This window comes from Ictidomys tridecemlineatus, chromosome 4, assembly GCF_052094955.1.
Source record: "Ictidomys tridecemlineatus isolate mIctTri1 chromosome 4, mIctTri1.hap1, whole genome shotgun sequence".
Classification (NCBI taxonomy): domain Eukaryota; kingdom Metazoa; phylum Chordata; class Mammalia; order Rodentia; family Sciuridae; genus Ictidomys; species Ictidomys tridecemlineatus.
The window spans coordinates 58,610,506-58,624,443 of record NC_135480.1 but is presented as its reverse complement, the minus strand read 5'-3'; the positions used below and the strand labels follow the sequence as shown (position 1 = coordinate 58,624,443).

Below are 13,938 nucleotides of genomic sequence, written 5' to 3'. Positions count from 1 at the left end.
AACCACTAGAAGAAATTCATCTAAGTCACTGAATTGCAGTTAGGAACCAAGTACTTGGTTAGGGAGACGCGCTGTGAGAGGCGTGCCTGAGCAAGGGCAGACAACGTAGAACTGATATCTGGGCAGGATCTGAAATAAGGAAGGTGGGTGCATTTGAATTAAAATAGAATTTCTAGTTAAACTGAAGGCTGGAGTGCCCAAGAAAGGGGAAAAAAAGAAAACAGAAAACGTTGCAGAGAAAAGTGGGTGGGGAGAAGAAAAGCAAATGATAACAACAACAAAAGTGAAACAAACAAATAGCAATAGACAGACAAGGAAAGGAAAAACAATGCTGTATTGGAACACACACACACACACACACACACACACATGTATTGCAATACAACCCAATATCCTGCAGTGTTACCTCTTAAGCATACTGCTCTAAAATCTAAGCTAAGCCTCCATCAGTAGAGGCTCACAGGCATTAAGAAGTGTCATTCAGTGAGATTGCATGCATGAGACAGAATCTTCCTTCCATCTTGAACAATGAGATGGGGAGCAAAACTCATCATTCTTCTTAATAATTCAAATTGGTGGGCTGGGGATGTGGCTCAAGCGGTAGTGCACTCGCCTGGCATGCGTGCGGCCCGGGTTCGATCCTCAGCACCACATACAAACAAAGATGTTGTGTCTGCCGAAAACTAAAAAATAAATATTAAAAAAAATTCAAATTGATGCCACTTACTTCCCCTGCGCCAGACTCTTCTAAAGTCCAGTGGGTAGGTATTTTAGAAAGTCACTTTTATTCACCTTTTAATTGATATTCCTGAAATGAACACAACAGCAAACAGACTATAAAGATGATCATTGTAAGTTTTAGGCTGGAGTCCAAAGAAGATCTCCTCCCTTGTAGCCTTTATTGGAAGGGTTTATTTTCTCTCTGGTTCCTTCCACATGTCAGTTGAGGCTCAGTATTGTCACAGTTTTACACAGCTATTAATTTCTCATGAAAATAATTTTTTTGTTAATATTCTAGAATGCTCAGAGGAACTCATGGAAAGTAGTGAAACTTTATAACATGTGAAAATCATTTTTTGTTCTGTTTCAGAGAACAAGATCAGTTATTTCTTGGAGGCATTCTAGATTCTTGAAAGGTTTCAGTATAATGAGTCTGGGTCAAAAATTCTGGGTTGATATCTTCAATATAAACAATTTTAAGCAACTAAGAAATTGCTTGATATTTAAAAATCAAATATTATCCATAATAACGGGCGGTGGCAGGCTTAAATGAAAAATGTATGAAAATTGTCTCAACTGGACTGATGATATTATCATTTCACCAACAATAGCAGAATTTAGCAGAAGTGCATTATTTGCAAACTTCTCTTTAAGCCTAAGGTCAGACTATAGGGCCAGACATTATAATTACCCTTGCTTTACAGATGGAGAAGAAGTGTCAAGCTAGGTCTCCACTTGGGCAATACGACCTAATATCCTGCAGTGTTACCTCTTAAGCATACTGCTCTAAAATCCAAAAATGCAAGACATGAAATCTGAAACCATAAATAAAGTATATGATTAAAATAACTAGTGTCATATAAGCAATCAAAGGAAATTCCTGAGACTGTATCAAAATATAAAGCATTATAAACAGGAAGAAAATGACTTAGGCTACCAATATGCTGCAGGGAAGGATTGAATTGAAAAGGAAGCTACACTCACTGGTATCATTTACAGAAGAAATAAGGCCCCAAGTATCAGGGTAGTCCTTTAACAAGGAAGACTTTATGTCATTATTGACGTTCATTCATCAGTGAGAAGTCGAGTTCTACTTGGAAAACCTGTCTCCCACAATGGCTAATATTACTTCCATGTAGCTAGTGATTATTGCAATTTATAAGGCTCTTCTATATGTGTTAATATATTCACTGTCTTAGATATATATAACACACATACACATCCCCATTTTACAAATTTAAAAGGTCAAGTTCAAAGATTTATAGAAAGTTGAAACCAGAGGCTTAAAACCACATCTGCTGGTTCAACTCTGCCAGCAGTTCAGTACTCAGAAAGAGATTATTCAATTTTTTCTAATTTTTTTCTAACACAGATTTTGATTAATCTTCTATCTTAAGGTGTGGAGTTTTTCTCACAGGTACATCTTGGTAAACAAAGGTCTCTTCCTGTCTTCTTGAGAAATGTATTTCTTTTGGATAATGTAAGTAGATCCGTGCTGTCTTCCCAGGTAGGGGTTCAGAAGATATCAGCACGTGAATTTAAATTGGGGAGCCATGATGGATTTAAATTTCTGTCATCATTTTTGAAGTTTCAGAAACATGCTCTGAAGGAGTCATAGTCTTGTCCAGCCTTCCATACACATAACAAATATTGATTAAATATGTTCCAATATGTAGGTTGGCAATGGGAAACATTTCCCACTGGATAGAATACTTCTTTGCCTTAGGAGGGATTACAGTGGGCAAATCCACTAACTCTACCATAGTTTTTTTTTTTTCTGTACCTTCCTTCATCCTCATGTGGAAAATCCAAATTAATTATCCAGAAGATTGTGGAATGAATATTTTAGAGATGTTTTATCCAAGTAAAGCCAAATAATTTTCATCTCCAGTGGAAAGCTGGGTTTGATAATGCTTGGAATGGCAGAGATGGGTACTTAAAGAGTTTTCTCTGTTTTTCGAATCTATGTTTATATTGAAGTAATTTCTTTTTCTCTCAACTCCTCATCATTGAAAATTCAACATGCTATTAACAAGAATTTATACAGTATGAGAAGCATTATAACTTTATGTCAGTCTTTCCAGTCACCTTTTTAAAGCTACTCAACACCATCTATTGCTAGATAAAGGGGGAACATTAAATTGTTACCAGTTATACATGATGAGATCACTGTGGGAATTTGTTTGAACTACTTATATTATCTTATTCCAGAGATGCCCCTATGTCTACGTCACGACTCCACATTTTCATATTGTGTTAAAGACCAAACTGAAGTCATCATGGAATGGGAAAAAGGAAATGAGTCTGTACATAGCAATAAGCAGAATTTGCAGGTCCTTCTCATTGAGCACACTTGGTGTTCTCTGTGCCTTGCTCCCTTCTTGATAAATACATGTTCATAAAAGTAGTAGTTAATAATCACAATAAATTGTTATATTGTTTCTCTAAGATACAATTGTCCCACAATCGTTACATAGCCAATATCTGAGGTGTGCTTTTCAAAAGTCATTTATTTGTACATGTTAATTACACAGAATAATGGGTTTCATCTGGCACATTTGTCCATGCATATAACATAGCCTGGTTAATATTACTCTACAGTATCTCCCCTTACCCTCCTTCACCCTCCTCTGTTCCCTTTGCTCTACCCAGTGGTTTCTCTTCCATTTTTGTAACTGCCCCTGTTCCCTTTGTTTCTCTCTAGCTTCAACATATGAGAGAAAACATGATAATTGGCTTTATGTATCTGGTTTATTTCACTTAAAATCATACTCTTTAGGGCTATTCATTTTTCTCCAAACAACATAATTTCATTCTTTCTTAGCTGAAAAAAAAATCTCCATTGTACATATGTACCATATTTTCTTTATCCACTTATCTGTTGATGGACATCTAGGCTGCTTCCATAACCTGGCCATGGAGAATTGTGCATACCCATGTTTATGGAATACTTTTTTTAAGCAGCATATGTTATAAGTAATTTATGTACCTTAATTATCATACTAGGTAAATATTATTGTGCTCATTTCTATATCTTTGCTTATTTCTTGTAGAGGTCTCTGGATATTAAGAAAGGGTGATATAATTACCTGGATAATTCCTCAGTGGACCTAACTCCCTATTACTTTACTCTCAGGACTTCTGATCAGCTTACAAAGAGGGAGGCAGCACCCCAGCCCAAGAACTGGGAAGGTAATAATGCCAAAGTGGTGGTAGTTGCTAACATGAGCTTCCCTGGACCATTTGATGCCTGTGGTGAGTGATCAAGCCACAATCTCCCATCCCTGCCTCCTCCTAAAGCAGCTTCCAGGATTCCCACCCCTGCCTCACTCTTTGAAGCCTTCTAGATTTTTCCCTAATCAGTACTTTCCCTTAAGAGGGATTACAGTGGGCAAAACCTAGCTATCTGAACCTGTATTGTAGAATGAGCATAGTGTTTTCCTGGTGAAGAGCAAAACAAAATATCAGATGACACCATGGGTCAAATAGTTTTGCCATGATATTATTGTGGGTTACTCTCACAATGCATGTGTCTTATTTAAATGCTTATTTGTTAAGTGGGAACTTTGTCTTCTTGCTTTCCTCACAGATGTACCCTGAGTATCAGAGAGTGATAAGGGAAGAACACTTTTAATAGAAAGTAAGAGATAAGCTGACCATGATTGATCTTTTCAAAGAATGCCTTGGAAAAGAAATAGTGAGTAGAAAGGATACTAGTATTTACTGATTGTTAAAGGATCATGTTGAATAGTCATAGCCATTGTCTGTGGTAGATAGTAATATCTTTGTCTTAAATAACAAAAAAAAAAAACACAAAAGTAAAATAAGTTATGTTGTACATAGGAGTCACCTCCAATCCAGTCTTGCTTCAGGGATATTAGAATCACTGTATCATCTTTTTCTTTCTGCTGATTTTTCTGTCCTGTTATACTGGAGTAAACACTTAATGACCCCTTTTATTATCTCCCATACTGGAGTGCTCTTGTTGAATAAATCCTAAACTCGGAGGAATGATTGTGCTGAGAATCTCTTTCTAAAAGGCCTGGCCTTGTACTATCTGGCTTGGGAGACTTGAGATAAAGGTTGACATCAATGCATAAATGCAAGAAGGATAGAAAACAAGACAAAATAGGAACACATGAGAGAGCGAGGTAGGGCAGAGAAGACTGGGAAGTAGAGACTTCCATTATCTGCCAAGATTTGTCCCTTCTAATATCAGGTCACTTGAGATGTGGCAGGCAAGACAAAGAGTGCAGTTAGGAAGCACAGAGGAAGAGTTGTGTGATCCAGGGGTTTGCTGATACTCTAAGGAACTAAAAATAAGTTGTGCTTATGGAAAGAAGTATACAAAATGGACAGAGGAAGTTCCCAAAGCCTCCAGCCCTGTGATGTTATGACATGTGTGATCATTTTATGAAATCAATGATTTGCCTCTGAATTTCTCTACACTAAATTTAATTGCAACCCTCCACAGAGAGCATTTCCTAAACTAGTGTCTGCTTAGTTAAACTGCATCTGGCCATGGTAAGTGCCCAGGGATCCCCTATCTGGGCAAGAAATTATTTTTTAATTGTTTCCTCCTATATTTTCATATTTTTCACAATTGTGAAAAGTCAATGATTTGAACATCATAGTATATTAATGCTTTTCATTTTCTCCATGTTTTATTCCAGTCTTTGTCAAAGTGTTATCTTACATACCTGTAACAGTAATTGTCATTTTTGCCCTCTGTGTCACACTTCACTCAACTTCTCCATTTAACCTGGAAATTTTTTGCCAATTCCTCAGGTATCAGCTGAAGTGTCACTTTCCAAAGAAGGCTTTATGACTTTCAAAATAAATTAGGTTTTTTTACTTTAGGTCCCCTTTATGGTATCCTAATTTTTTCCTATGGAACTTAATACTATTGGGAATAAAATTTAAAAATAAAAAAGGATATTTAATGATTGTGTGTGAATATGTGTGGGAGAAGATGCACTCTCTGATCTGTGGTTAAAAGTTGCAAAGATTTATTAAGTAGGTCCAGGACTCTGTGTTGCCTGAGCCCTGTATGGTGCTTCACACAGAATTCTGGCTGGTTACAGATCTGCAGAACAGAGAATTTAATAGTAATCAGCATGGGTGACTGCTGGTGGCATGAGGTCACTGTTGCTAGGGAAATTAAGCAGTGGCTGAAGGAGAATTCATATCAGGATTTTTAGGCATATTTTCATCGAGTTTGTAAACTATGTGCATGTATGAATAGGTAAGCAGATGTGTGATATGTGTGTGTGTGTTTTTATTTAAGTAAATGTGTTGAAAACTACCTTCCCAGCCCCAGGATTCCTTGTGTTATTACTATATTATGACTAGAAACACTCAGTTCAATGTAGGCAGGTGGTTTTCTCCTCTGTTGCCTTTCTCTCCTGTCAGGAAGCATTCCTTGAAAATCTGTTTAGGTTCCTGGTATTGCTGTTACAGAGAATTGAGAAGTGCACCTGAGCCAGAAAGAAGTTTCATTGGGTAAGATAAGTTGTTTTCGGGAACTGTGAGTCAAGGGACAATATTCATGACAATATTTTCATGAACCTGATTCCTTCTGAATCATCCAGACCTTTGCACACAATCATTATGGTTGCTTCCTATAACTTTCAAAGCTCAGAATGGCTAACCAGTGTAGGTCCACACCCCTTGCTTTTCTAGTTTAATTCTGCAGCTCACTCCAGGCTCTGTTCACTCCATTGTCTTGGCTTTGCCTTGGACTTTAATCATTCAATTGCCCATACACACTCATTTAGCTGTTTTGTATGCCATACTCTGTGCCTTGAATTTATGTATTTATTACTAATATCTGCTCACCTATTCCCAGCATTAATTCATAACTCGTGCTGAAATTGCATCCCTATTTGTCTCCCCAGTGATGTTCTAGGGCCAAGCATCTCGATGCCAACAGGGCATTCATTTTTTTCCTCAGCTGATTCAAGGTCACTTCAGTTTAGATGCATACTTTTCTATTCCTGTAATGGAAACTGTAAACTGCTTCACAATGAGAATCTCCTGATGATGGTAATTTGTCAACTTCCAGAAATGAGACCATTGGCCACATGAATCTAAGTTTGTTTTCTTCTTCCCTCCCTAAATGCTCAATCATCTTTCTCCATAATAATGTCACCTCACTAGTTTATTTCTAATTTTTCAGGTGTCCCAGATCCTGTGGGATGAGATTTCAGCATGAAGAATTCCAATAGCTCTTTGGGGTTCTTGCCTACAACATTCATTTTGGTTGGCATCCCAGGCCTGGAGGCCGAGCACTTCTGGATATCCATTCCTTTCTGCCTGATGTACATCATCATCTTCCTTGGAAATGGCACCATTCTTCATGTCATCAGAACAGATACTTCCCTACATCGGCCCATGTATCTCTTTCTTGCCATGTTAGCACTAGCTGAGGTTGGTGTCTCTGTATCCACCCTGCCTACAGTGCTAGGTATATTCCTTTTTGGCACCACTGAGATTAGTTTTGAAGCATGCCTTTTCCAGATGTTCTCCATCCATTCTTTCTCCATTATGGAGTCAGCTGTGCTGCTGGCCATGTCTGTGGACCGCTTTGTGGCCATCTATAGCCCACTGCGCTATACCACTATTCTGACACTGCCCCGTATCTTTGGCACAGGAGTTATTATTGGACTGAAGAGCATTGTGCTCATGGCTCCATTGCCCATGCTTTTACGGAGGCTGCCTTTCTGTGGCCATAATGCTCTTTCTCATTCCTTTTGCCTCCATCCTAACCTTATTCATCTACCTTGTGGGGACATTTCTATCAACAATATCTATGGACTTTTCATTGTTACCTCCACTTTTGGGCTGGATTCATTGCTCATAGTAATCTCATATGGGCTCATACTCCACACTGTATTGGGTATTGCCACTGGAGAAGGGCAGAAGAAGGCACTCAGCACATGCGGTTCACATGTTTGTGCTGTATTAGCTTATTATATACCTATGATTGGCTTGTCTATGGTGCATCGCTTTGGAAAGCATGTATCTCCTCTGCTGCAAACCATGATGGCCAATGCTTACCTTTTCTTCCCACCTGTTGTCAACCCCATTGTCTATAGTATTAAAACCAAGGAGATTCATCTTGGCATTATCAGAATGCTAGAAAAGAAGAGATTCAGAGTTTAATCAAAGGCCAAATTAAAAAGGAAGGTTTTGTTGGTTGGTTTTCTATAATCACCTTATGTGGTTGTAACTAGGATTGCCTTAAAACATGGTGTCTAACAGGAGGCTTTCATAGACTGACAGTGAACTGGAATGGAAATGCAAGTAGACATGGAATATGCATAATTAAACAGTTGGAGAACTAATAATATTTTTAAAAAGATCATGTGACATGAAATTTTCCATTACCTCGCATACTTGAAGCAGGAATGCAAAAAAAAGATGGTTTATGAAAACACATTCAGAAGCTGTCCTGAGAAATCTGTTGAGTCCTCTGTACCTGGGAGAGAGGAAGTAAGTGTGTTGCATTCTTTTGAGCTATTGGCCCTTTGATGCCATAGCAAGGGAACACCAGAGCTAGCTCAAAGGAGGCTTCCCCCACATGCTTTAATGTGGCATTTACCCAGCTTCACCAAGGTCGCACACTGGGAGAGACCAAAAATTATTAATCTTGTATGTTGTGCAAAATTCTGAAGTTCTCCCCCGAGATGGCAGAAACTTTCAAACAAACATCCTCTTTAAAGACATTAATCATTTTTGTTTAGTTGGATATTCTTTTTCAGACCCTTAAAACAATATGAAGAGCTTGTACTTATATTTTTAGAGAAAGAGATTAAGATTTTTGAGATGCAAATATATTCTGGGTACTTTATATTTATTATTAATATAAACAATATCAACAAACCTCAGGTAGGGGATGACTAAAATATTACAAAATAATATAGTTATTATTCTTCAGATGAAGAACTGATGTTTAGATATGATAATCATCTTTTAAACCTACATATCTATGAGTTAGAATCTCCTTGACCTTATTAGTAGACAGCCAAGTGGAATTTACAGAATACAATCAATGCATCAGACACGATTCTAGGCCCTAAAGGTAAAGCAGTGATAAAAGAGACAAGGCACTTAGGCACTTTCTATTACAGAACTTAGAAAGGAATTTACCCACTACATTCACTATCTTTGCTATACTTTATGCTTCCTATGAAAATATGTTCAGAAGCAATTTCATGCAGATATTTGAATGCCCCATATATAAATAACCACAAATAAAAAAGCTTTTGATTATGAATTTTAAACATTTTAAATGGTTCTGTTTTACATTAAAAGGATGACAAAAACTGACAAAGACTTCTTGTAAAAGTTAATTCTGTGAATTTGTCTCTGGGTGTCCCTTTACCACTTTCCCTAGATTCTGACCTGGGGATCAGCAATTGCCTATAACCAACCACCAGTGGCAAAGTTCTGCAGAGGAAAATGATATTGAATTATCAAGGAAAATCAAGCAGGTAAACCCTGACAATCCTTTAGTTAGAGGATTGAGAGAGTGATTATGAGAAGAGGGATGAAAAGGAAGAGTATCTTTATAGAATCTGAAGACATCCCATATCTAAAGATGTGCAGAACGGTGATGGCACCAGGTTGTCAAATGGCTCAGCATAAAACGAACATCTTAGCAAGTCATTTTTGTTTCTGAAGATTGTGTCAGGAATCTTTAGGCTTCTTAAATATGATTGCTTCTACACTGAGCCTGTTGCAAATGTTGACTCTAAATCTCATCCTTAGATGTTTGTCAGATCACGCTCAATTTAGTGTAACCTTTCAATCCCATCTTAGAATGGATTTGCACATACCACCTCCGCCATCTCCATTTTTTTTTCTAACTTTCATTGTCCCATTATCTTGAAATCCAGGCTTCTGTCAATGTCAGATTCAGACAGGGAGAATCTTGAAAAACCACATGCTGAAACCAGTCTATAAATCAGAATTAAACAGAATTCAGACTTTATGGAAAAATATCAATTTGGGCTCTTTTTCTGCCCTTATAATTACTACCCTAATTTACAATCTAGACCTTTTGAAACTATGTTTGATCTTTTTTATCTTTTCAACAGGACAAAATTATCCACCTTTATGTTTGAGTATGTAGGAAAATAAATTAAGAATTTGGATACTTTCAATTGTTGGAATGTTATAGGTTATTTCCACACTTATCAAGGAAATATTATTGTGTCAAGCCAATCATCCTGCCCACAATTAGAAAACTTAGAGAAATACTTTAAAATAATTTCAAAGAGCATCAACGATGAGTGCATAAAGTCTAAGATTCTAAAAGAAGGGAAGCCTAAAAAATTGAACTTGGAAGTTTTTATTTGTTCCTCTAAGAAATTTATCCATTCAAAAGTAAAAGCTGACAAAATGAAAACAGTTGATAACAATCTCAAAGGGCTGATGTGCAAAGGACAATTTGTTAAAACTAAAAGTTAAGTAGATGAATCCAGAATGATTCATTTTATTATAGGTTTTATTATTGTTTTCCAAGTTAAGCATTGAAGCTGAAAAATATATATATATATATATATATATATATATACACATTTTTAAAACTTTGGAAAACATTTTTAAACCTTCTATCTAATTAATAATTCCAATAAGCAATTATATAACAAATACTCTTTTCGCTTTTTTCATTTTTCCTTCCACATTTTTATTTGTTCATTATAATTGTACATAATGATATAATACACTCTTTCTAAATGCCTATGAAACACTTCCCAAAATAAACGATTAGGCATAGTAACATTTTATACCTTGATTGGGATTGAGATCAGAAGATGTGATGTATTTATTTTGTGAATTCTTAATGAGCAATTTACATATAAAATGACTACATTTACCTATGATTATTATATGCCAATAAAATGTGTAATGTGTATTAAAAAGAATGGTGTACAACATTTTTAGAGTGTAATAACCGTTTGTCTGTGTGGTGGTGATGGGTGAATATTTGCATCTAACTTATCTGCACATTGATTTTCACAAACTCTCCAGTTCGGAGTCCTAACCTCTGAGTTAGGTTCCAGATACCTCAGATGAAACTTTCTGAGTTAGCAGAAAGTTCTTGTTCGCTTGTTTTTTGTAGTCAACAATGTTTCATACCACTAATCTTTAAAGTTCCAAGTTATTAACAATGTCTGTCACTCTATGTAAATAAAGAATTTAACATGCCTTTAAATGCTATTTTATTTCTTAGCTTCTATTTTTCTTACTAATGATTAATTTTATATCTGCATTTTACTAAAATATTGACAAGTTTACACATTCATGGACTCAAATTTCAAAAACATGGAGTGTATGTATATATTTAAAATATTCATTTTTAGTCTATATTTTATTCATTTTGGCTTCTCTCTCCAGACACACACAAAAATTTGGTTTATTATATTTCCTTTTAGGAAAAAAAATCATGCATAAATAAGAAATTATGTGATTTATACTTTTTTCCATTGAAAATTGTGTGTGTCCTCTACTTAATTTTTAACATATATCTATATTTTTGAGGTCACTCATAAACAACATTTTCATATCTAAATATTTTATTTTGCAAAATCTGACATACTGTATGTTTCCACAATTTATTTACCAATTTCCAGTTAATGAATATCTAAATTGTTTCCATTTTATACTCCTACAAATGACATTATATTGAAAAATCTTGTCTGTAAATATGCCAGTTTGCACATATATATTTAAAAATACATTTTTAAACTCAATTTCTAGAGATGTAATTGCTGAGTAAAGAACTGTGTACTTATATAAGTTTGATACAATTTTGATACAAATTTTGGTTACAGAGTTTGTACAGCTTTGGTACAATATTTTCAATGTCCTCCATAAAATTTGCTTATTTATTTGCCCATGGGTGTGTTTTAATATTCTTGGATTTTGCTAAGTTGATGAATAAAAAGTTGTATCTCAATTTCATTACAGTTTTTTTCTATATATAAACTAGATGAACATTATTTTTATTGTTCAAATATGCATAAGAGACAAATCGTTTGTATGCTTCATTTTTCTTCATTTTCAAAAATTACAAATATTATCATTTTTACCGATTTTACCAATATTCCTTTTACTGATAAATATGCCGTATGTTACTTTATCACTTTGTCAATTTTAAATTGTGTCTTTTGATCCTCAACCACTAGAAGTAAAATAATCAAATACTTCATAATAACTTCCAAAATCTTTACTCCCAATTTGTATTGGTTATTTAATTTCTTCATTTTCAGGGTTTATAACTTGACATTTTGCTCTCCAATCACAATCTCCCTTCTGATGTAGTAGTAGTGTTTTAGAGGTAGAGCTTCCCCAGATCACAAAGGCAAGCCATATTTGAAGGAAGCACCCTGGGCCTTCCTTAATAAAACACAAGACACACCTAAAACACCTGAACAGCTGCTGGTTCTTATTAACTATGGAGAACACAGTCTCAATAAATCCACATGTAAAGTCCTAGGTCAATTTTCTCTAGTAACACCACAGTCACTTCTGGCCTGAGCAGAGATCCAGTTTTTCCTGGGGAAGAAGTTCAATGCATGACACAGCTGCTCCCTGTAGATCACTGGAAGAGGGAAATCCATTTGTCTCTGTGATTTGAGAATCTACCACATCAACTCTGAGTTTGTTCATATTCATGCCATGACAATATGAAAGGGCAGCTCTGCTCCAACTTTGAACAATCCCTCTCAAACCAGATAAAGCACAGCAGTAAGGAGGAGGGCACTAATGATCACTGAGACAACATCTGCTAGGATAGGAGTTAGGCTGTTTGCATGTACCTCACAAGATGTTCAGATATCCATGTGTCTGTCAGCTCATTTGCTGGTACATAGAGATCTAGCAGAGAACTTTATTCATGGTTTCCCATATTGTTACTATTAATTCTCTCTCCTTGAACTAGGTGTCTGCATATTCACTGAAGAGATTTTACTCCTTGGCTTTACATTTGTATAATAATTTTAAAATATTTTTAATTTAGGATTTGTCTTTAGAAGGGGAACAGCATATGAAAGTTGTGACACTTCAAATTTAAGTTTGAATGAGTATTTTTTTAAGTAAACTGAAAACAAATTTTTCATCCTTGACAACAATACTCTTAAGAAACATAGTTAACCCTTCCCTGAAGGGCACAGATCTTGGAATTTACTTTCCAACCATGTCCCCATATTAACCAACCCAGGCTGGAGAGTTTCTCAGAACTAATTTCCAAAAGAACCTTTCAACCACATCACATTCTCTCAAGATTTGGAACCTGACTATAATAAGGTTTTCTGCCTGTTGTTTTAGTGAAAAGGAATGATTGGCTTCCTGGTTCTCTCCCTTAGGGCCTCAGGTCTCAGAGCACAAGTTTTACACTCCTATAAGATCCTGACAGAAGTCTCCTCACTCATATCCTGTATTCCAGGCTGTGATATTCAGGAACATATAATCACACTCAACCACAGAGCAGAGAATAGAAACCAAAGAGCATTGAGAAACAAACAAACAAACAGAGAACACTCAGGTAAGGCTGGACTGCTCCAGTGATGGTTAGCAATAAAAGTAAGAGAAGGGGATGAGTGAGAGGAGGGGATGCTCTGTGAAGACAAGGGGAAGAATTAAACAGACCCATTTCAGAGACATCCTAAAAGGAGGCAGACTAGAGTGAGGAGATAGGACAGATAGGAAACATGAAGCATTTCATGCAGAGGTGGTCACTATGCTCCCACTGAGTACAAAGTGGAACTCTGATGTCTTATGCCTTGTTATCTCAAACCTGTGGCCATCAAAGCTGAAGTAGCCTCAGTGCACAAGAGTCTTCCTCTCTGTCCTGCAAATGGTTCATCAAATGTCTCAGAAAGAGGTGAGTTTAAGAAAATATGGGAAATTGTGAATGAAGAATGAACAAAAGTTGCTTGAAATTAGTCAGGGGCTTGCAAATTACTTTGCCCCACAGTAAGGGTTTGTGAGGTTAGAGCTGACGCGAAATTAAGGAAATAGTTTCCTTAATACTTCCCAGCTACCGAGTCCAGATCTTACTTCACAAGGACAACTGATAGAAAGAAGCATAGCTAGGAGAAACTAAAGATTAAGTACAATGCAGAAGTCCTCACCACCTGCTTGGAAATTCTCTAAAAATTTTGCTTATCTAAATAATTACTTTAAAAAGTAGAAATAATTGCCTTGCAG

The 13,938-nt window shown here is 36.1% G+C and overlaps 1 protein-coding gene across 1 annotated transcript; it reads left to right on the top strand.

The window, feature by feature from the left end:
• The first annotated feature begins 6,930 nt into the window (after positions 1-6,930).
• On the top strand, positions 6,931-7,884 carry LOC101968714 (olfactory receptor 51J1). Its single transcript, XM_005342526.4, has one exon. It carries the CDS (start codon positions 6,931-6,933, stop codon positions 7,882-7,884), a length of 954 nt encoding a protein of 317 aa, XP_005342583.4.
• Positions 7,885-13,938: the final 6,054 nt, after the last annotated feature.